Source organism: Staurois parvus, unplaced genomic scaffold (assembly GCF_062004578.1).
Source record: "Staurois parvus isolate SC_StPar_1 unplaced genomic scaffold, SC_StPar_1.0 ptg001196l, whole genome shotgun sequence".
NCBI classification, from domain to species: domain Eukaryota; kingdom Metazoa; phylum Chordata; class Amphibia; order Anura; family Ranidae; genus Staurois; species Staurois parvus.
In genome coordinates this window covers 1,252,917-1,276,727 of record NW_028318992.1, presented here as the reverse complement: position 1 = coordinate 1,276,727, position 23,811 = coordinate 1,252,917, and the positions used below count along the sequence as shown (strand labels likewise).

Sequence of the window (23,811 nt, the reverse complement as noted above, 5' to 3'; positions counted from 1 at the left end):
CTCGCTCCCCCTCTCTGTCCTCTCGCTCCCCCTCTCTGTCCTCTCGCTCCCCCTCTCTGTTCTCTCGCTCCCCCCCTCTCTGTTCTCTCGCTCCCCCTCTCTCTGTTCTCTCGCTCCCGCTCTCTCTCTGTTCTCTTGCTCCCGCTCTCTCTCTGTTCTCTCGCTCCCTCCCTCTCTCTGTTCTCTCACTCTCTCTCTCTGTTCCCTCTCTCTCTCTCTCTGTCCTCTCGCTCCCTCTCTCTCTCTCTGCTCTCTCGCTCCCTCTCTTTGTTTTCTGTCTCTGTGTTCTCTGTCTGTGTGTTCTTCCCCCTCTCCCCCCTCTCCCCTCTCCCCCCTCTCTCCTCCCCCCTCTCTCTCTCTCCCCCCTCTCCCCCTTTCTCTCTCCTCTCTCTTTCTCCCCTCCCCCCCTTTCTCTCCCCTCTCTCTTTCTTTCCCTCTCTCTCCCCCCTCTCTCTCCCCTCTCCCCCTCCCCCTCTCTCCCCCCTCCCCCTCTCCCTCCCCCCTCTCTCCCGCTCTCTCCCCCTCTCTCTCCCTCCCCCTCTCTCTCCCTCCCCCTCTCTCGCTCTCTCTTCCCCCTCTCTCGCTCTCCCTCCCCTCTCTCTCTCGCTCTCCCTCCCCTCTCTCTCTCGCTTTCCCCCCTCTTTCTCTCGCTCTCCCCCTCTCTCTCTCGCTCTCCCCCTCCCCCTCTCTCGCTCTCCCTCCTCCCCCCTCTCTCGCACTCTCCCCCTCTCTCTCCCTCTCTCTCCCTCTCTTCCTCTCTCTCCCCCTCTCTCTCTGTTCTCTCGCTCCCTCTCTCTCTCTCTGTTCTCTCGCTCCCTCCCTCTCTCTCTCTGTTCTCTCACTCTCTCTCTGTTCTCTCACTCTCTCTCTCTCTGTCCTCTTACTCTCTCTATCTCTGTTCTCTCGCTCCCTCTCTCTCTCTGTTCTCTCGCTCCCTCTCTGTGTTTTCTGCCTCTGTGTTCTCTGTCTGTGTGTTCTTTGTCTCTGTTCCCCCTCTCTCTTCTTTCTCTCTCTTCCCCCCTCTCTCTTCCCCCTCTCTCTTCTCTCCCCCTCTCTCTCCCCCCTCTCTCCCCCTCTCCCCCCTCTCTCCTCTCTCCCCCCTCTCTCCTCTCTCTGTTCCCCCCTCTCTCATCTCTCTGTTCCCCCCTCTCTCATCTCTCTCTCCCACCCTCTCTCTCTCTGTTCCCTCCTTCTCTCTCTTCCCCCTTTTTTCTCGCCCCCCTCTCTCCGCCCCCGCTCTCTCTCTCTGTTCCGCCTCTCTGCTCTCTCCCCCCTCTCTCTCCTCTCCCCCCTTTCTCTCTCCTCTCTCTTTCTCCCCTCCCCCCTTTCTCTCCCCTCTCTCTCCCCCTCTCTCTCCCCTCTCCCCCCTCTCTTCTCCCCCTCTCCCCCCTCCCCCCTCCCCCTCTCTCTCCCCTCTCCCCCCTCCCCCTCGCTCTCCCTCCCCTCTCTCTCTCTTGCTCTCCCTCCCCTCTCTCTCTCGCTCTCCCTCCCCCTCTCTCTCTCGCTCCCCCTCCTCCCCCTCTCTCTCGCACTCTCCCCTCTCTCCCTCCCCTCTCTCCCTCTCCCTCCCTCTCTCTCCCTCCCTCTCCTCTCTCCCTCTCCCTCCCTCTCTCTCCCTCCCTCTCCTCTCTCTCTCCCCCTCTCTTCCTCTCTCTCCTCTCTCTCCCCCTCTCCCCTCTCTCTCTGCCCTCTCTTCTCTCTCTCTGTCCTTTCTTCTCTCTCTATTCTCCCTCGCTCCCTCTCCCTCCCTCTCTCTCTGTTCTCTCGCTCCCCCTCTCTCTGTTCTCTCACTCCCTCTCCCTCTCTCTCTGTTCTCTCGCTCGCTCCCTCCCTCTCTCTCTGTTCTCTCGCTCCCCCTCTCTCTCTGTCCTCTCGCTCCCCCTCTCTCTCTGTTCTCTCGCTCCCCCTCTCTCTCTGTTCTCTCGCTCCCTCTCTCTCTGTTCTCTCGCTCCCTCCCTCTCTCTCTCTGTTCTCTCACTCTCTCTCTGTTCTCTCTCTCTCTCTGTTCTCTCGCTCCCTCTCTCTCTCTCTGTTCTCTCGCTCCCTCTCTGTGTTTTCTGTCTCTGTGTTCTCTGTCTGTGTGTTCTTTGTCTCTGTTCCCCCTCTCTCTTCTTTTTCTCTCTTCCCCCCTCTCGCTTCCCCCCTCTCTCTCTCTTCCCCCTCTCTCCTCTCTCTCCCCTCTCCCCCTCCTCTCTCTGTTCCCCCTCTCTCTCATCTCTCTCTCTCCCACCTCTCTCTCTCTGTTCCCCCCTCTCTCTCTGTTCCCCCTCTCCGCCCCCCCTCTCCACCCCCCTCTCTCTGTTCCGCCTCTCTGCTCTCTCTGTTCTGCCTCTCTGCTCTCCCCCCTCTCTCCAATCTCTTCTCCTCTCCCCCCTCTCTCTTCTCCTCTCCCCCTCTCTCTTTCCTCCTCTTTCCCTCTCCCCTCTCTCTCTCCCCCTCTCTCTCCCCTCTCCCTCCCCTCTCACCTCCCCCCTCTCTCCTCTCCTCTCTCTTCACTTTCTCTCTCTCGCTCTCTCTCTTCTCTCTCTCCCTCTCTCTCTGTGTTCCCTCGCTCTCTCTCCTCTCTCTCTCTGCCCTCTCTGTCTCTCTGTGTTCTGTCTCTCTCTGTGTTCTGTCTCTCTCTGTGTTCTCTCTCTCTCTCTCTCTCTCTCTCTCTCTCTCTCTGTGTTCTCTCTCTCTCTGTGTCCTCTCTGTTCTCTCTCTGTGCCCGCGCTCTCTCTCTGCTCTCTCTCTTCCTTTCACTCTCTCCTCTCTCTCTCTTCACTCTCTCTCATTCTCTCTATTCTCTCTCACTCTTCACTCTCTCCCCCTCTCTCTGTTCTCTCTCTCCATCTCTGTTATCTCGCTCCCTCTCTCTTCTCTCTCTCTACCGGTCCTCTCTTCTCTCTCTCTCTCTCTCTCTCTCTCTCTCTCGGTCCTCTCTTCTCTCCCCCTCTCTCTCTCTCTCTGTCCTCTCTTCTCTCTCTGTCCTCTCTTCTCTCTCTCTCTGTCCTCTCTTCTCTCTCTCTCTGCCCTCTCTTCTCTCTCTCTCTCTGCCCTCTCTTCTCTCTCTCTCTCTGCCCTCTCTTCTCTCTCTCTCTCTGCCCTCTCTTCTCTCTCTCTCTCTGCCCTCTCTTCTCTCTCTCTCTGCCCTCTCTTCTCTCTCTCTGCCCTCTCTTCTCTCTCTCTCTCTGCCCTCTCTTCTCTCTCTCTCTCTGCCCTCTCTTCTCTCTCTCTCTCTGCCCTCTCTTCTCTCTCTCTCTCTGCCCTCTCTTCTCTCTCTCTCTCTCGCTGCCCTCTCTTCTCTCTCTCTCTCTCTCGCTGCCCTCTCTTCTCTCTCTCTCTCTCGCTGCCCTCTCTTTTCTCTCTCTCTCTCGCTGCCCTCTCTTTTCTCTCTCTCTCTCTCTCTCTCTGTGTTCTCTCTTCTCTCTCTCTGTTCTCCTCTCTCTGTCCTCTCTCTTCTCGCCCCCCCCTCTCTCTCGCTTTCTCTGTCTCTCGCCCTCTCTGTTCTCTCTCTCTCTGTTCTCTCTTTTCGCTCTCTTTCTCCCCTCTCGTTCTCTCGCTCTCTGTTCTCTCACTCCCCCCCTCTCTCTCCGTTCTCTCGCTACCTCCCTCTTTCTGTTCTCTCGCTCCCTCTCTCTCTCTGTTCTCTCGCTCCCTCTCTCTCTATCTGTTCTCTCGCTCCCTCTCTCTCTATCTGTTCTCTCGCTCCCTCTCTGTTCTCTCGCTTTCTCTCTCTCTCGCTCTCTCTCTCTCTCCCGCGCTCTCTCTCATCTCTCTCTTCTCTCTCATTCTCTCTCGCTCTCTCTCGCTCTCTCTCTCTCTCTCTGTTCTCTCGCTCCCTCTCTCTCTGTTCTCTCGCTCCCTCTCTCTCTGTTCTCTCGCTCCCTCTCTCTCTGTTCTCTCGCTCCCTCTCTCTGTTCTCTCGCTCCCTCTCTCTCTGTTCTCTCGCTCCCTCTCTCTCTGTTCTCTCGCTCCCTCTCTCTCTGTTCTCTCGCTCCCTCTCTCTCTGTTCTCTCGCTCCCTCTCTCTCTGTTCTCTCGCTCCCTCTCTCTCTGTTCTCTCTTCTCTCTCTCTCTGTTCTCTCTTCTCTCTCTCTCTGTTCTCCCTCTCTCTCTTCTCTCTGTTCTCTCGCTCTCTTTCTCCCCTCTCATTCTCTCGTTCTCTGTTCTCTCGCTCCCTCTCTCTCTCTCTGTTCTCTCGCTCCCTCTCCCCCCCTCCTTCTCTTCCCCCTCTCTCCTCCCCTCTTCCCCCCTCTCTCCCTCCCCCATCTCTCTCTTCCTTCTCTCCCCCCTCCCCCGCTCTCTCCTCTCTCTTCCCCCTCTCTCCCCCCTCTCCCTCCCCCTCTCCCTCCTTCTCTCTCCCTCCCTCCCCCCTCTCCCTCCTTCTCTCTCCCTCCCTCCCCCCTCTCCCTCCTTCTCTCTCCCTCCCTCTCCCTCCTTCTCTCTCCCTCCCTCCCCCCTCTCCCTCCTTCTCTCTCCCTCCCTCCCCCCTCTCCCTCCTTCTCTCTCCCTCCCTCCCTCCCCCCTCTCTCCCTCTCTCCCTCCCTCCCTCCCCCCTCTCTCCCTCTCTCCCTCCTCTCCCTCTGCCTACATGAAGCTACAGTGCTGTCGCAGGGGGTCGGGGGATTACACACTGACCTGCTGCAGGATACAAGGCAGGCCAGCTCGATGATGACTCCGCTCTCTGCTCTGCCCGCCCCTCCAGCTCTCCATCTTCACCACCCATCGCAGGAATGTGGACCCGCCCCTCTGCTGAAACTCCAAGGAGGAGAGGTGTCTGAAGTGCCTGCCATGGCACTGCCCCATCCACCAACACTTTCTGATCCAGCCCGGCCAATGGTAGTCCTCCACTTCTTCTCTCCACTTAGTACATGAACCACACCTCACTGTCCATCCTCTCACGGCTTTCTTATGTCCTCCTTTCAGAATTGGCATATACAGGGATGGACTGAGCCTCTCATGCTGCCCTCTAGTAACCCTGGACCCTCATGCAGTGCCCGAGTGCCAGAATGGTCAGTTCACCCCTGGGTACCCCATATTTTCAAGGCTCCTTGAAGTCCTCTTTGACTCCGTCATGGCAACAAGCTAGCCCTAGCTGTGAAAACTGGTTAGCTTGTTTGCCCCTTAGTTAGAACAGACTCCAGTTCACAACATCTATTCTCCCCATTATTGAATCTCTTGAGTCTGCTGGGGTAAAAAGCAGTGCATTATGGGATGGCACAACATTTTTCAGCGAAACATCTGGTTGTTTGGTCAAATTCAATCCTGAAAATTTGCATCAGATTCATTGTTGGGTGAAACCAAAACTCATTTTCAAACAACTTGTTCAGTTTCCCAATTCACTTTAAAATCAGTTGATCAATACACTTGAGGTACAGGAGAATGGAATTTTGTTGTCAATGTCTACCCTTGTATAATAAGATTTTCTTTAAAAATTCAGCATTTATACTAATACAATATGAATTAAGTAATTGAACACACACCAATTACACTTTTTCCTTTAAATCTGTTTAAAGTGAATTTATTATTGCTTATGATTTTACTTTAACACCAATGGAGAAATGCCTTCATCTTCATCATCATCATAATATTGAATATTCATTGACCATGCAAACAGTGATCAAACGTATGCCTAATTGACATAATTTTACATTTTAGTCTGCTGGTAAAGGCAGACCTTGATGTCCAGTACATTCTTTGCTTCACTGCTTAGCATTGTTTTGGGTTTTTTTTCAACATATTCCACTACAGAATAAAGTGTTATTCCAAATATAAGTACAGAAAGTAGTATATACAATTTTGCAGATACACACAAAAAGTTGCTATACCCATAAGCTATAACAAACCCTAAGGACTCCCACAGACGATAATTGGCAAAGCCAGCTTCTTTGTTCTTGTCAAACAATACTCCGTAAAGAGCTGTGAAATAAAACATAAATTTTTTAGAAGATTAATTAGAATCAAACTTATTCATAGCTTAGTCAAAGTGTCATTAAACCTAAAACAATTATCTGTGTATATCTCTTTAAGATTATGGACTATGCCTGTGCGCAGAAGCTTGCAATCATCCATTTGTTACTTTTCTTACAAATATCTGGTTGATCCAGTTGCTTCCATGCATGTCCACAGTCTACACTGCGTGTGGCAGCTCCAGCACAACTGTTCTTCTGGCTCCTGTATTGCCACACTTTGGGGTTGATTTACTACAGGTGATTTGCCTGTGAACTTTGTAAGTGCAATAGCACTCTCCAAGGGAATTTGCTTCAGAGCTTAGTAAATAAGATGAAGCTTCACTTTGCAAAAAATAGCCAATCACATGCAAGGAAAATAAAAAAACAGCATTTTTGCTTGTACATGATCGGATGACAAAAGTCAGCAGATCTTCTCATTTAATAAGCTCTAGAACAAATTCCCTTACAGAGTACAACTGCACTTGCAAAGTGTACAGTCAATCTGCCTTTAATAAATCAACCCCTTTTGTGAGCATGCTCTGGCTTCTGCCTTATTTCTCCTCTTGAAGCTTCCCCACATGATTCTTTGCAGTTGTGGGGCAGCTCCAACTGTCTGATCATCAGCTCCCTCTTCTCTCCTGTTTTTTTACCTGCTGCATAACACACCCTGTGAGGGGACAGACTAAAACATTTAGGTGTCCATTTATGACACACAGAATAGCTGCGATTCAACAGATCTCAGCTATTCTCTGGTCATTCACAGTTTATGACACTCAGGAGATCATGTTAGCCCTTCTCTGGAGATCTGTGTTCTCCCTCCAGATTCTCCAGCCCAGAGCTGGAGAATCAGAGGGACCGAAAACTAAGCAGAGATAATTTACCTCTGTTTAGTAAACTGATCTTTTACTATAATCTCGAGAGATTATAGTAAAATGAGCCGTTTTCCAGAGTTTGTAGACCGTTCTCCAGCGTTTGGAGACCGTTCTCCTTTCGTTTGGAGAACTGCTTTATAAACTGCATTCACAGGAGAACTGTGTTCTCCGAGAATGCCGGAGAACTGAGCAGCGATCTATTACCGCTGGTCCATAAACGGACACATTAATGTGAAAATGGCTTAATGTAGCTTAACGTGTAATAAACTGCCTAAACCTCAATCAATTGACTTGAAACTTTGCACAGCCCAAGTTCTCATCATCCCAAACAAGTCCTAGAAGTTTCATAGATTTCAGCCTTCCACAAAAAAAATGGGGGACATTAAGCTTGTTTTTTGGGGAGCTTAATGTGGCTTAACGTACAAAAAAGAGCTTAGATGTTTACCAATCTCCCCCAAACTTCACACAATAGAAGACTCTATCTATGGCAACATATTTTGAAAATTTCAGATCATTTGGTAAATCACACCAAAAGTTATTCACATTAAGCTATATTTTACAGTGCTAAAACATTTAATGTGAACAGCTTAATGTAAAAAGAGCTTAAAGTACCATAATGTGCCTAAATCTCAATCAATTGACTTAAAACTTTGCACAGCCCAAGTTCTCAACACCCCAAACATTTCCTAGAAGTTTCATGGGTTTTGATCTCCCACAAAGCAAGTGAGTGACACCTTGTGTAGTGGCTGTAGCGTGGGACAGCCAATGGGGGAATATTATGAGTGTGTGTTTGTAGCTCACCAGGCAATCACTGGGGATTTCTTGGCTTGTGGTGCATGCTTGGGAAGTGCATTCTTCCAAGTTCCAAATACCAGTCAATATTGGCACAAAACCTTCAGGCTTCTGCTAGAAAGCTGAACATGAAGAGGAACTTCATCTTTCAGCATGACAACGACCCAAGCATACATCCAAATCAACAAAGGAATGGCTTCACCAGAAGATGATTAAAGTTTTAGAACGGCCCAGCCAGAGCCCAGACCTGAATCTGATTGATAATCTGTGTGGTGATCTAAAGAGGGCTGTGCACATGAGATGCCTTCGCAATCTGACAGATTTGAAGAGTTTTTGCAAGGAAGAGTGGGCAAATATTGCAAAGTCAAGATGTGCCATGCTGATAGACTCATACCCAAAAAGACTGAGTGATGTAATAACATGAAAAGGTGCTTCAACAAAGTATTAGTTTAAGGGTGTGCACACTTATGCAACCATATTATTTTAGTCTTTTATTTTTACTTCCCTCCACCGAAAAGATTTCAGTATGTTTTTCAACTGAGTTGTACAGTTTATAGGTCACATTAAATGTGGAAATTTTTCTGAAATCATTTTTCTTTGTCTCATTTTCTTACATCACAGAAACCTGACTTTTTTAATAGTGGTATGTCGACTTTTTATATCCACTGTATATATTCATGAGAATTGCTATGTGCTCAATCTTAGTACAGTCTACCTCCAGGCTTGGCGGGAAAGGTTTGACTAGGCCTCAAGCCTAGAAGGGGCCTCACATGCTGATTGAGGAGGAGAATGAGAGAAGCTTTATGGCTACTGGAGGTACCTGGTACTAGAATGTACCTAGGGGGCAAATCTGTCCGACCTATTGAAGATCACATGACTATCCATATTTAGCTGTTCCTCTAATAACCAGTGCTAGCTTGTGCTCCTATTGATTCTGCACTGTGAAATACTGAAAGGGTCTGGTGAGTCTGGAGTTCTTTTCTAATATAGTTTTGACATGAATGTTCTAAACCCTATGTCCTATCTCCCAGTTATGAAGTTACCCAATAAAGAATTCAAAGATGTACTTAAACTGACTATAGCCTAACTTTTCTTTGATCGCACATCCCTTCACTGGCCTAGGATCTGCACGAAAACAAAATGTCAGCCTTCCCTGCCTTTGAGGGTCCATGCTACGCCTCTGGGGGTCAGGGGGGTGCTGTACTTATTTTTAGGGGAACTAATTGTGGCTTAAAGTACAAAAGAGAGCTTGGATGTTATCCAATTTCCTCAAAATGTATACAATAGAAGACTCTAGCTATGCCAACATATTATAAAAATCTCAGGTTGTTTGGTAAAACAGACTAAAGATCATTAACATTTAAAGGAGAACTCTGGGCAAAAACTTTTTTTACATGTACTTGTTGCTTATCTCCTGCCTTCCCTGAATATGTAATCCATATTCTTGTTATCGGAGTAGTTGTTCTGAAATAGCCTGGGTATTTTTAAATCAAACCCTTAATTCCCATTGGTTTCCTTCTAGTAAGACCGATCACTGCTATGCCTCCTATTCCCACAGACACCGGTCTTGGTATGTCCCATCTGTAGTTCTGTTCTCCAGCAAGCAGGGATGTATTTCCAGCCCTGCTTGTTGCAGTGGGTGGACCAGGATACACAGATTGCTGGTCTGTACCGTTAATGGAGGTGGTGTCCTAGGAATGACAGCCCCCCTGGGCTGCTCTGAAAGGCTGCATCCAAGGGAGTCTGTAACCCATGCTGCCTGCACATTGGGGTAGCATAACAGCTGGCTCAGAATCCTCTGTTTGCTGTACCATCCGAAGACCAGCTTTCGGAAGACCAGCTTTCCGGTTCTGGTAGCCGCTGCCCAATGTCCCCCAGTGAAATCACTGGTTGCTAGAACCACCTGGTATCTAGCAACCAGTGATGTATATGCAAAGCCACAGAATTCACAGCCAGGAGGCTCCAACTTTATTCTACTGAGCTGCTCTACCTCTTCCATTGTCCACCTTGCTTACCATGACTATGGTAGAGTCTGAGAGCTGTGAGTGATTAGGGGAGCCAGGAATAGAGAGACAGAGGATGGCATTCTGTGCTGGAGGAACAAAAGAGTGTAACTAGAGATGGGGGGGCAGCCTGAGCAGAGCAAGCAGCTGGAGAAAGCAGTTGAACATCCTTCACTGGTAGACCTGCAATATCCTCTGTGAAAATTCTACCTCCGCTGTTGTTCTGCACCAACAGCCCTTCTCTGCCTTTACTGACAACTGAGAGTACGGGAAAGGCTGACAGGCTTTAGTGATCACTTTGCTTCGTCTCCTTGTGCTGTGAGCTGAGCAATTGGAGCCAGTCAAGCCTTGATAGGCTTGACTGGCTCCAATTGCTCAGCTCACAGCACAAGGAGACGAAGCAAAGTGATCAATGTAGTGGCATTGAGACTCTCGTTTCCCTCCCCCCTCCTTCTTTCTCTCTCCCTCTGTCTCCCTCTCTGAATAAATTTTGGCATGTTTTCTGAAACAGCCTGAAATTTTCACAATTTGTTGGTACATGTAGAGCAGGCTTCACTAAATGGCGGACTGCGGTCCATACACAGACCAAGTGATAGTTCAGTGTGGACCTCAGCCGCACCACCCAGCAGCCTGAGCAGACTCCTTTCCTCCCACCACTGCAGATATTAAGGATTACTGTCCTGCAGAGGGTGGGAGAAATGGCAAGGTGGACGGGGACCTGGACCCCCCCATGCACCCGCCCACCGCAGCAGAGCGGGCGGAAGGAATGGAAGGTCTACAGGGGAAGCAGCAGTTGCCCTCCCCCTCCCCCTGAATACACTTGTCGCCACTGAACCCACAGCAAGGAGGACCCGAATCCCCCCCCCCACATTCACTCACCTGCCACCGCTGTTGAAGTCACAGCAGAGTGGGCTGGAGGAAAGTAAGGTCTACAGGAGTATGCCCAACCTCTTCCCCCCAATGCACTTGTCCACCACTGAACCCACAGTAAGGAGGAGGGTGGGAGACATGGAGCCTAGTGGCAGCAGCAGGTGTGCGCACACAGAAGAGGAGTCTACCCTGCCACTCTCCCCGCCCTCCACAACACTGAGTTAAGCTAGGGGAAGATTATGGGGGGCTGTGATTTCAGAGAGGGAGCTGTGATATGGGGGGCTGGGAAGTGAGAGGGGGGAGCTGTGAGGGGTGAGCTCTGATATGAGTGGCTGTGAGAGAGGGGAATTGTAATACTTGGGGAGCTGTGATGTGATAGGGAGAATCTGTGATATGGGGGCTGTGATGTGATATAGGGGGCTGTGATGTGAGAATGGGGAGCCATGATATAAGGGGCTGTGATGAGAATGGGGGGAGGCGCTGTGGTATGAAGGTTTGTGAGAGGGGGGCAATAATGTGAGAGGGAGAAGCTGTGGTATTGGGGGCTGTGATGTGAGAAGGGGAAGCTGTGATGCGGGAGGGGGAGCTGTGATATGCCGGACTGTGATGTGAGAAGGGGGAGCTTTGATGCGAGATGTGGAGCTGTAATATGGCAGGCTGTGATGTAAGATGGGGGAGCTGTATAAAGGGCGAGCTGTGATGTGATATGGGTGGCTGTAATGTGAAAGAGGGGCTGTGATATGAAGGGTTTGTGATGTGAGGAGGAGGGCTGTGATGTCAAGAGGGGGTGAGCTGTGATGTGGGGGGTTGTGATTGCAAAGGCGACTGTGATGTGAGGGAGGGGTCTATGATTGCAAGGGGGATGTGATGTAAGCGTGGATGTAATGTTGGGGGCTCTGATGTGAAAGGGAGTTGTGATGTAAAGAGGGGTATGATTGGAAAAGGGGGACTGAGGACATTAATTGAAAAGGGGCTGTGACGTTAAAGAACTGAGTCATAGAAGAAAAATGAGATTCTGACCTCTGCAGAAAGAATTAAAAACTGGACCTCCATGAATTTTAATTCAGTAACCGTGATGTAGATTCTTGTATTTTGTGAAGTTTGGGGGAAATTGGTAAACATCTAAGCTCTTTTTTGGATGTTAAGCCACATTAAGCCCCCCAAAAAACAAACTTAGTGTCCTCCATTTTTCTTTGTGGAGGTCCAAAATCTATGAAACTTCTAGGACATGTTTGGGATGTGGAGAACTTGGGCTGTGCAAAGTTTCAAGTCAATTGATTGAGGTTTAGGCACATTATGGTACGTTAAGCTCTTTTTACATTAAGCTGTTTACATTAAATGTTTTAGCCCTGTAAAATATAGCGTAATGTGAATGTTTGGTGTGATTTACCAAATGATCTAAACTTTTCAGAATATGTTGAAATAGAGTATTCTAATGTGTGAAGTTTGGGGGAAATTGGTCAACATCTAAGCTCTTTTTGTACGTTAAGCTACATTAAGCTTCCCCCATAAAAAAAAGCTTAATGTCCCCCATTTTCTTTGTGGAAGGCAGAAATCTATGAAACTTCTAGGACATGTTTGGGACGTTGAGAACTTGGGCTGTGCAAAGTTTCAAGGCAATTGATTGAGGTTTAGGCACATTATGGTACGTTAAGCTCTTTTTACATTAAGCGGTTCACATTAAATGTTTTAGCACTGTGAAATATAGCTTAATGTGAATAACTTTTGGTGTGATTTAGCAAATGACCTGAAATTTTCAGAATATGTTGACATAGAGTCTTCTAATGTGTGAAGTTTGGGAGAGATTGGTAAACATTTAAGCTCTTTTTTGTATGTTAAGCCACATTAAGCCCCCCAAAAAACAAGCTTAATGTCCCCCATTTTTTTTGTGGAAGTCCAAAATCTATGAAACTTCTAGCACATGTTTGGGGTGATGAGAACTTGGGCTTTGCAAAGTTTCAAGTCAATTGATTGAGGTTTAGGCACATTATGGTACGTTAAGCTCTTTTTACATTAAGCTGTTCACATTAAATGCTTTAGCACTGTAAAATATAGCTTAATGTGAATAACTTTTGGTGTGATTTACCAAATGATCTAAAATTTTTAGAATATGTTGCCATAGATAGTCTTCTATTGTGTGAGGTTTGGGGGAGATTGGTAAACATCTAAGCTCTTTTTTGTACATTAAGCCACATTAAGCCCCCCAAAAAACAAGCTTAATGTCCCCCATTTTCTTTGCGGAAGGCCATAATCTATGAAACTTCTAGGACATGTTTGGGGTGTTGAGAACTTGGGCTGTGCAAAGTTTCAAGTCAATTGATTGAGATTTAGGCAGTTTATTACACGTTAAGCTACATAAAGCCCTTTTCACATTAACCTCCCTAGCGGTATGATTATTTCAGATTTTTGGTGCTGAAAGCGGTACCATTATTTTGCATGGAAATATGTAGTTTTTTTTATTGTAGGCTGTAATTTTTAGGAATAACTCACTGAAATCTGTCCGAACAAGAGTCTATTAAACTTCCTGGGTATGATAATATTTGAAACACGAAATCATAAATTATAATTTAATAAATAATCATAAAAAATAATAATATAATAATACATTTAATTCAATAATATAATCAAACCAAAAACACTGAAATTTGAAATAGAGCGCCAGGTTCGCACATTGCTGAGCAAAGTCGCAAAATCGTTTTCAGTGTCTGATGACGAATTTCCCCACGAATCATCACTCAATTCTGCAAGTGGTTCTGATTTACTATCGCTGTTCTCTAGCTGATCTAAACCCGCTTTTGACCTAAAGGGACACTTTTTGGACGCCATGGACTTTTCTCAGTTTCCAGGCGGAAAGAACAGACAAAATGCAGGCAGGGCACAGGGCAAAGCACTAGGGACAAAATGTATGTGAAATGGGTTGAAACAGCAATGTTTTACTAGGTAAAATTTGTTTGGAAAAAATGACATTTTTTAAAATTTTAAAATTTCCCCCCGGTGCCCGTACGTCCCGACGTCACAGGGACCGGAACACAGAAGCCAGATGCCGGCATCGGCCGAAGGAGATGGCTGGGGACGCTGCAGGGGACACATCGCGGGAGCGAAGGACAAGGTAAGCTCTGCAGGGAATCCCTATGCAGCGCCGCATGGTAAGCCCGAGTGTAGCTCGGGGTTACCGCTTTTGGTACTGACATTTTACCCCGAGCTACACTCGGGACTACCGCTAGGGAGGTTAAATGTTTTAGTCTGTCCCCCTACTAGGAGCAGACCTGGAGAAGCTTACTGCAGAGAAAGAAGTGGCAGTCACTATAGTTGAAGCAGAGGCCCTAGAATTAGCTGTATACTGTACTCTGATAGTGAACAAGTTAGTCACAAAGAACTTGAAAAGTTTATTGACCGCCCTGAAAGCTACAAAGCCTGGTGATCTTCTTTCCAAAACATTATCACAGACTTAGATGTAATGAAAAGATGGCCCTCCTGATCAAATAGCTTTAAATAAGTCCGCTGAACATGCCAGGTGAATCAGGACAATAAACATAAACTACCCAGATGAGGGCCTTTAAAATGATCTAGGATAGACTTGACGAATGTTATGGCTCAATAGAATCAATAGTGAATTATTCAAAAGATGTGTTAGCTTTCCTAAGATACCTAACAAGGCCTATCAGAAACTCAGATTACTAAGTGGCTTTAGTAAGTGGAACTTCAGGTAGCCAAGCCGAAGGGGACTTGCAAGGACTTGCTTTCCTTGACACAGCCAGAGGTGTCCACCCCATTGTACAAAAGCTACCCTGTAATTTATGGCTTCAAATATAAAAGACAGTATAATGTTCCATCCCCCCCTTTCTCTGTTTTTGTGGACTTTGTAAGCCAGCAAGCTAGAACAACAAATAATCCTAGTTTTGACTTAACATTGTCATGTGCTGCTCCTACAGGACTGAATCCTCGCAAACCGCCAGCTCCTCTAACTCAGAGACAAAGATCCTTGTAAGCAGTGTCTCTTGAACCAGAAGTTACATCCTCTTCTAAAATGCAAAGCCTTCAGAGAGAAGTCCATGGAGGAACGCAAAGCCTTCCTGAAGGAGAACAACATCTGCTACAATGCTATTTATTGACATCTCACTTTGCCATGGATTGTAAGGTCAGTTCAAATTGCATAGACTGTAACAGCTCAGATCACAACACAGCTTTACACCCTGGACCAGCCCCATGGACTTTACAAAGCACATACAGTACTAGCGGGCATAGCGGGGAGGAAGGACACAATGCTACCACTATACCAGAGATCACTTCACAATGCACAGAGGTCTGCAAATGAATCATAGGTGGAAGGTCCTGCTCCAAAATCTGTCTATTGAGAATTTACCCAGCAGGCCAAAGGAACAAAGTCATTAAAATTTATGCAATTTTTGATGATCAAAGTAACATGTCTTTAGCCAGCTCATCCTTCTTTGGCATATTCAGCATTAAAGGTTCCAACATTCCCTGCTCCCTAAAAACTTGTGCAGGAATAGTGAAGATGGCAGACAGGAAAGCACATGGCTACCAAGTTGAGTCTATTGATGGACATACCATACCTGTCCTTACCAACTCTTACTGAATGCAATCAGATATTCTACCTGATCACAGATCTGAAATGCCTACACCAGGCGCAGTGGTTCATCACCCAAGCTTGAAACTCATAGTTCATTAAAGAACTTGATCATCAGGTTCAGATAGTCCTATTCCTTAGGAGAGATATCTTACTTGTCCATAAAGTGAGAGCTCAAATTAAATGGTCCCCACAATGATCCCTATGCCGGAAGTTAGACCTAGGATTGGTCATTATAGGAGATGTCTTCCTAAGAAACATGCACAAAGCTACCTCTGTTAACAGCATGCTTACAAATACACTAGAGAAATTACATCCCTCCCTTTTCCAGCCATAGCACAACCACCTCCTCATAAAGGAATGCCATACACTACCCACTTGTCCCTTCATAGGTTCCTCTCGTCAACCTTGCCTGTGACAGTGACCAAGACCATTTAGGGGGGTACAGTCTTTCAAAGAACAAAAGAGGACAATTAGGTAGTAATATCTATTGAGGACAAACTCTTCATGGAAATAAAGGAGCAGGGACTAGTCAAAGATACCACAAACAGCTGGGTCATGCCTCTTCCCTTCAGACCACAGAACAGACACCAACCTTATAAAAGAGAAAAAGTAAAAAGGTGTTTCTCTTCTCTTGAGTGTAATTTTCAAAGAAAGCCAGATATGAGACGACTACTTTCCTTTCATGGAGAAAATCTGTGAGAAAGGTCATGCAGAAATAGCCCCCACTCTTAAAGACTCTGTGGAGTGCTGGTAGCTGCCAATGTTTGGAGTATACCACCCAAGGAAGCCAGGCCAGATCAAGTGGGCACCACTGACAAAGGATTAGTTCAACAGTAGAACTCCAGCAGTCTCAAGATTTCATCATCCACATTGTGCAATATGAAACTTATGCCAGGGAGATTGACTGTATCCTAAACAAGAAGATAAGTTCTACCGAAAATGCTTTGCAAAAATATGATACATTTCTTGATCAAAATGGCCCATTGAGAGTAGGTGGCTATTATAGGGAATCAAACTTAGGACCAGATGAGAAAAAAACCATAATTATTCCTGGCCATCATCATATTGTTTCTTTGATTGTGCTACACCACCCCCTCCAAATCAAACACCAATGATGACTATTTACAGAAGGGGCTCTATGAGCTGCTGGATAGCTGGAGCTTTAGTTCTTTTAAACTAGTTCTTTTCTGAGTGACTGTTCTGGAGCCGAATAAAAATGTCTTTCTCTGAATGAACCGAGTTACTGTGGGAAAGTTAATTTCTGGGATAGAGGAGTTTTACATTTTTAATATACCTCAACAACAATAAATATAATAATCACTCCTCATCCCTGTAATATATGACAACACCCTGGTTTGTCATTACATGCCACACTAGAGGCGGTCAGAGTCGTCCATATTGAAATGATTGAGTCAATGGAAATGTATTTTTTAGGTCCTCCTAAGCGCTGTATAGCCAGGCAACATGCATTTTCCACACTTGCATCCATAGTCAGTGAACAGTCCATGTAATTTTAATAGGGGAAATAACTTGGATAGGGTAATAGGGGGTATGGAATGCCCAATTTGATGGAATCAATGCACGGGGACAACTTCCTTCCTATTTACAGACACAGTTCCTGGACCGTTCTTTTCCTTGAAACCTGTCAGTCTTTATGGATCAGCAGCAACAACCCCTTACGGGCTAGGGAATCATAGCCCCTCTGAAAGTTATCTTGGCTTGTTGCAAACTACATACAGAGATGTCTCCTCTTCCCTGTATAACTGCTTCTAGCTCCACAGCCTGCAGACACTACCAGCCCTCTTGGCTGCTCTGAAGATCTCCCAGCACTAGGAAAAAGGATTAAGCTCAGCACTGTCCTTTGAAAAGCTGTGTCAGTCTCTCCCCTTGGGTATGCTAATGTACTCACTTTGTCTTCCTTGCTTCCACTGCTCCCAGGCCTTGATCCTGTTCATGCCAAAATGCTGAATGGAACCTCATGAACCAGCCCTAGCCAAGATCTAGGGGACCCCTCCCAGGCCACCGACAGCTACTCAGCACTCCTTCTTCCACCCGACTCCCATGCCAGCCTGAATCTCCTATATTTAAGGGTTGATCTCACCAGGGCCTCCAAACCTGGGATTGGTTAGACTCCCATAACCATGCAGATTAGGTCTCTACCCCTCACACCCACTGGCTTCTGGAAGGATCCATGGTCTCCCAGAATCAGGTGGGGCAATAGAGTACCAACCTGTCAAGCCATCCTGCCTGACCTGCGGTAATCTAACCTAATTACAGACTCACACAGTTACTATGAGTCACACACAATACATTTGCCTAAACTATTTTAGTAGCACACTAGAGGGTGCTACAGACAATTCTAGCTTTATAAATGCTCTCAGATGTTTAATTGCTATCTGAGGCCCAGAGAAACACATCCATTCAGACAGAGGCACTCATTTTGTAGAGGCAGCCAAAAAACTGGAAACTTCTTCAAACATCGACACCAAAGGAGTAGAGAGATGTCATTGTGATCAGGCTGGACATGGACTTTCAACCCACCTTATTCCTTGCACAAGGGAGAGGCTTGGGAAAAAATTGGCATAGCTTGTAAAATACTTGATTTTATCTTCCTTCAAGTAGGTACTGCAAGGCTCACTCATGAGAGTCTGACAACTCTCATGGCAGAGTTCTCAGCCATCATCAATGCCAGACCTCTAGCTCCAGTCCCAAATGACCCAGAGGAACCTACAATGCTTACTCCAGCAACAATCCTAACCCAGAAAACTGGAGTCGTCACTGCTCCTCCTGGAGACTGCAACACTAATCACTTGTATTTGTGCCAGTGGAGACAAGTGCAAAGCCTTTCAAACACCTATTGGGACAGGTGGAGGAAGCACTACATGTCCACTTTGCAGCCATGGAAAAAATGGCAGGAGACCAAGCCTAATCTAAAAGAGGGTGATGTTGTTCTTGTAAAGGACTGTCAATCCAAAAGAATGAGTGGCCTTTAGGCCTTGCCACCAAAACTCTTCCAAGTGAGGTGGGAGAGTCAGAAAGGTCACAGTTAAAGTTCACAGGAAAAAAGAAGCAAAGGTGTTTCTCAGACCAGATTCTGATCTGGTCTTGTTTTCTTCGGAGGACCCAAATAGTGGTCTTTGTTGATACTAGGCGGAAAGTGCTCTGCCTCCAGCATGGCCATGAGATGGAGCCCAGAACAAATTCACTCTTTTAGAGAAAGTAGAGACTGTTTAGACTTAATTAAAAATTCCTTCATTCTAAGAAAAGGAAACAGGTGCATCTTGGGAGCTCAGATGCCATCTTAAAGTAAACAGAAAATCTGTCTGTTTACTCTTTTAGAGAAAGTAGAGACTGTTTAGACTTAATTAAAAATTCCTTCATTCTAAGAAAAGGAAACAGGTGCATCTTGGGAGCTCAGATGCCATCTTAAAGTAAACAGAAAATCTGTCTGTATATGCAATAAAGCATTCTTGTTATACTCACCGTGGAATCTAAGGTGTTAATCCTCCGCACTGTGTAAAAAGGCTGTTTAATCCTGTCTTCCTCCCCTTCTTCTACTGTCCCCAATCCATCTGCTGATAGTACAGAGCTCTAGGAGTCACTCTGCACATGATCAGAGTATTGTGTATTGCTGGAGACTTTTTTTTTCTTGGGAGGGTGCATGTGATCAGTACAGAGCCAATCAGAACTGTCCAGACAGAGGGTCAGGGGTTATGCAGCCTCATAGGATAGAGCAGAATGAAAACTCCTCCTACAAGCTTTAACCAATGCTCAGCTGAACACTGAAAGAAGTCACAAGACTGCTATATACTGCTGATGAGAAGATATTTAGCAGTTTATATTTACTAAAATAATAATTGCATGTTCTGTGTAATGTGGGAGACCAGATATAGTGAATGCAGGGTCCTGAGTGTAGTAACACTTTAAGAACTGAGGGAAAGGAACCAGCCATAATTCTCTGCAATGCTGGACTGAACTTACATCCCCTACAGTGAGCATGGACTTATTGCCATCCACAGCTTAATTATTTCATTGTGTTTGTATGTTTTCACACATTGAGGCTCCATGCACACTAGCAATTTTTTTTAAGCTCAAAAAATGCTGGGAAACATGCTGGATGAAAAACGCTGATAAGTGTTTTTTAGTAGTGTTTTAGTAGCATATAGGAGCGTTAGTGTTTTATTAGTGTTTTTAAAGTATACATAGAAAAAAGCTAGAAAAAAAGCTCTTGGGAGCATTTTAGTAGCCCTTAGGAGCATTTAGCTTTTTTTCTGCTAGAAAAACGCTCCAAAAAAAACTATAAAAAAAAATTTTTTTTTGCTCCTAAACGCTTAAGTTCAAAAATGCTGATAGCCTAAAGTAGGATAACATATAGGATAACACATTTTAGCTTCTAGGAGCAGAAAAAAATATGCTGATAATAGCTTCTAGGAGCTTAAAAAGAACTCTGTGCATAGAGCCTTATTGTATGTATTTCCAATCTGTTTTTTCTATAGTTTCACCCACCCTGTTTTGTTAATAAAGTTTCAAGATTACATTCAGTCTGGCTTATCGCAGAATAGGAGGCTGCATGTTACGTTCCACATGTAGCGAGGGCAGAACACATGCACTATAGGTTGGTGCACATCAACAAAAAGCAGACAGTAATGTAGTCCCAGTATGCAACACTGCTTGACAGCAAGCACAGATAGATCCAGTTAATAAGATCTGGACATGTGCAAAATGGAAACATTTATTTTGGGTATATTCATTATGTTACTAATTTCGCTTTGTTATTCGTTCAGTTTTGTTTAGTTACAAGAGGGTGGTGACCCTGCCCCCTTGTGACATCACCGACCCAGTATAACCTCAGTTGATATCACAAGGGGTAGGGTCAACCGATGGTGTTATCAGGTGGCCACCGCCCCTTAGTTATTTAAGAACTGTCAGACTGTGGGAGCCTTTGTTTGGTGCAGAGCTCTTTTTTTTTCTGGGTCGGCAGCAGGCGTTCATCATCATTGATCATCGATCTACTTTGGGGGGAACTCCGCTGACAGCTGAAGAGCCACCGGTTGTTAAGGACTTGGCAGCCGGCTTGTGATTTAATTGTTCTGAATATTCAGAATTTGCTAGAAAATTCATATACAAAATGAAACGAAGCAAATTTCAACAAAATTCATTACTATTTAATTCAGAGATTTGGATACATCTGAGTCTCTAAATAGCCAAATATGTGTCCAAATTTATATTTGGACCGAAACGAATTGCGCATGCCTAGTAACGTTACCCTGGCTCTGATTGCTATAGCGGCTCACAAGGTTACAGTTCACAGGCAGCGCAGGAGTAACATACAGTACACTATATTGCCAAAAGTATTGGGAAGCCTATCTTTACACCCATATGAACTGTAATGGCATCCCAGTCTTAGTCCGTAGGGTTCAATATTGAGTTGGCCTACCCTATTTAGCTATAGCAGCTTCAACTCTTCTGGGAAGGCTGTCCACGAGATTTAGGAGTGAGTCTATGGGAATGTTTGACCATTCTTCCAGAAGTACATTTGTGAGGTCAGGCACTGATGTCAGATGAGAAGGCCTGGCTCGCAGTCTCCGCTCTAATTAATCCCAAAGATGTTCTATCGGGTGCAGGCCAGTCAAATTCCTCCACCCCAAACTCGCTCATCCTTGTTTTCATGCAGCTGCTTGGCCATGGAAACCCATTCCATGAAGCTCTCTACGCACTGTTGTGCTAATCTGAAAGTCACATGAAGTTTGGAGGTCTTTAGCTATTGACTCTGCAGACAGTTGGAAACGTCTGCGCACTGTATGCTTCAGCATGCACTGACCATCATTATACGTGGCCTACCACTTTGGAAGCAACTGGGAACAACAGCAGCAGCCACACTTTGTTATAATACCACTAACAGTTGACCGTGGAATATTTAGTAACAAGGAAATTTCACAAATAGACTTAATGCACTGGCGGCAACTTATCACAGTACCACACTTAAATTCTCTGAGCTTCTGAGAGCGACCCATTCTTTCACAAATGTTTGTAGAAGCATTTTGCATGCCTAGGTGTTTGATTTTATGCACTTGTGGCCATGGAGCTGATTGGAACACCTGAATCCAATGATTTGGAGGGGTGTCCCAATACTTTTGGCAATATAGTGTATGTCTTTCTTTTGTACTCTACAGTATGGAACCAAGCTAAGCAGTCCTATCCTCTCACTTCGACAGCCTTTTTAGCAACTTTCTTTTTATTTACTCCTGCTACGCTGGATAGTTTAACCTTGCAGATGACTCATAGTTACATAGTTAGTCTGGCTGAAAAAAGATAAAAGTCCATCCAGTTTAACCATTAAAAAAAAAAAAAAAAAAAAAAAAAGTTATAATCCTACACCCACAGTTGATCCAGAGGAAGGCAAAAAAACCCAGCAAAGCATGATCCAATTTGGTGCTGCAGGGAAAAAAAATTACTTCCTGATCCCCCAAGAGGCAATTGGATATTCCCTGGATCAACTTTACCTATAAATGTTAGTATTCAGTTATATTCTGTGTATCTAAGAAAGAATCCAGGCCTTTTTAAAGCAATCCCCTGAGCTGGCCAGAACCAGCTCTCACTGTGAAGAAACCTTTCCGTATTTGGAGATTCAATTTCTTTTCCTCCAGACATAAACAGTGCCCCCCTTGTCCTCTGTGATGACCTCAGGGTGAATAGCTCTACACCAAGTTCACTATGTGAATCACTGATGTATTTATACATGTTGATCATATCCCCCCTTAATCTCCTCTTCTTGTGATGGATTTGGTAAAATGCCTATTCTGTTTTCTGTTTAAAATATACATTTTATACATATTTACTTTTATACTTTTTTATATTTCTAAATGTATGTGTTGTGTATATGTGTATGTATGTGTATATATATATATATATATATGTATATATGTGTATATGTATATATATATATATATATATATATATATATATATATGTGTATGTATATATATATTGTCTGCTGGGCTTTGTAGTCCTCCTTAACTTGTTTTGCTCAGAGCGATGCTCTCAACCCCTCCCTTCGCACTGAGACGTTTTCACTTAGACTTTGGGAATGTGAGGAGGAGTGGAAAGATAACGGGATGAGAAGCAAGCATCAAGTTTCTACATTTCTCCTATATTTCAACCAAGCAAAATGTGCCTTTCAGAATGTGACTGTATATACGTAATAGTGACGTATACTCTATTGTTTTCTATGTATAAAAGGTTAAGCACCGCCCTGCAATAAACAGAGATGAGATGATGTGAAAGTGGTTGTACTGGACAGTTGTCCGTGTAATTATTTTCCGGCGTGCACGCAATCCATATCTCAAAATTAGGAACAGCAGCAGAAATCCTACCCTGAGCCCAATTGTGGTTCTCCCAACCTTTTTAGCTGGCGCCCACGCGGGGCCCCAGGTTGTGACCGATGGAAGTCCGCATGTGAGACTGAGCGGCTGGCCAGGACAGACCAAAAGGGATTTGCGCACCCCTGAGAGTACGGTAGGTACTTTTTATACTTACCACTGTACGATTTGTTTCTGTCCAGCCTTGGCGCCAGTTTTGTCGGCTTCCAGAGGTCATCAAGAGCGGCAGGTAATTTTTATTGCTCGGCTGGGGCTGTTTAACGAACCTGCCACTGGATTTCTGCTGACTGTGTATTTGTTCAGTGTCTGTCGTCCTGTGCGACTGTGATAAATCAGTAGACTGATAGATAAGTTGCAATGAGTGTCCTGACCAGGTGAGCTGTTGGCCCCTGGAAGACGGAACCTTGCAATATGTTGCAATGAGTGTCCTGACCAGGTGAGCTGTGGGCCCCTGGAAGATGGAACCTTGCAACAAGCGTCTTCGGACGGTGACTCGGGGTTGACGGTGTGAGACCCCTGAGGGTTTAGTTCAGCTGCTGAGGCTTCACGGAGCGAGGGGCGGCAGGTGTAATGTCCTGTTCTGAGTGTATTTGTGAATCACTGTTTGTTCTGAGATAAGACAGAAAGCAGCAGAGTAGGGGTATTAATGTAATAGTTGCCCTCACTGCCTCTGAAACCGTTAGCTGAGACTAAGGTGAAAGAACAGAACAGATTGAGAAGTTGGGTGACCCAGAGAGAGGGGGGAAGATGGCTCAGAAGACAGTCAAGCCACAGAAAGAATTATTAGTATGTGATATTGTAAAAAGGAGAGAAGGAAGTGAAGCAGTTAAAAAGTTATCTAAAGTAGCGAAAGTTTGTAAGCTGAAGGTCAGGACTGGCATAAATCATTGTAGGAACAGAGAGGAATGTTATGTGATGAAGGTTTGCTGAACGTGACAGAAGTTTGGTACAGAACTGGAAAAGTGTTGCATAAAGAAGGATAGTTGGAAGAAATTCAAGAAAATGGCAATTGTATAATGGATGTGTATCACAAAATTGTAAATGGAAGTGTTCTAAAACCACCGCCCTATGTTGGAATGTGGGGCGGAGGAGGGGAGGGACAACGCCTACTTTATTCCCATTACCCCAGCCCTGCCCAGTACACTTCCTGCTAGCAGCCATCTTGCTACACCTGTGTTGTCATTTCCTGTCCAGCCCAGTGCACTTCCGTCCGGCGGCCATCTTGGTACACCCGGAAGGCCTAAATAAGGCATATACCCAGTTCTCCCTGTTCTAAACCAGGATGGTTCCTACCACACTCCCGTTTTCCCCAATATGGAAGCGTCACATTCACAAGCTGGATATATGAATGACAATGCGTTTGAGCCGGATG

At 45.6% G+C, this 23,811-nt stretch overlaps 1 protein-coding gene across 2 annotated transcripts in view; it reads right to left on the bottom strand.

Annotated features, from left to right (window-relative positions):
- Positions 1 to 5,486: 5,486 nt before the first annotated feature.
- UNC93A (unc-93 homolog A) overlaps positions 5,487 to 23,811 on the bottom strand; it is a 729,857-nt gene continuing 711,532 nt past the window's right edge. For both annotated transcript variants that reach the window (XM_089660014.1, XM_089660015.1), the window contains one exon: positions 5,487 to 5,900. In XM_089660014.1, the coding sequence (XP_089516140.1) occupies positions 5,629 to 5,900 (272 nt within the window). In that variant the 3' untranslated portion in view covers positions 5,487 to 5,628. The remainder of the gene's footprint in view (positions 5,901 to 23,811) is intronic.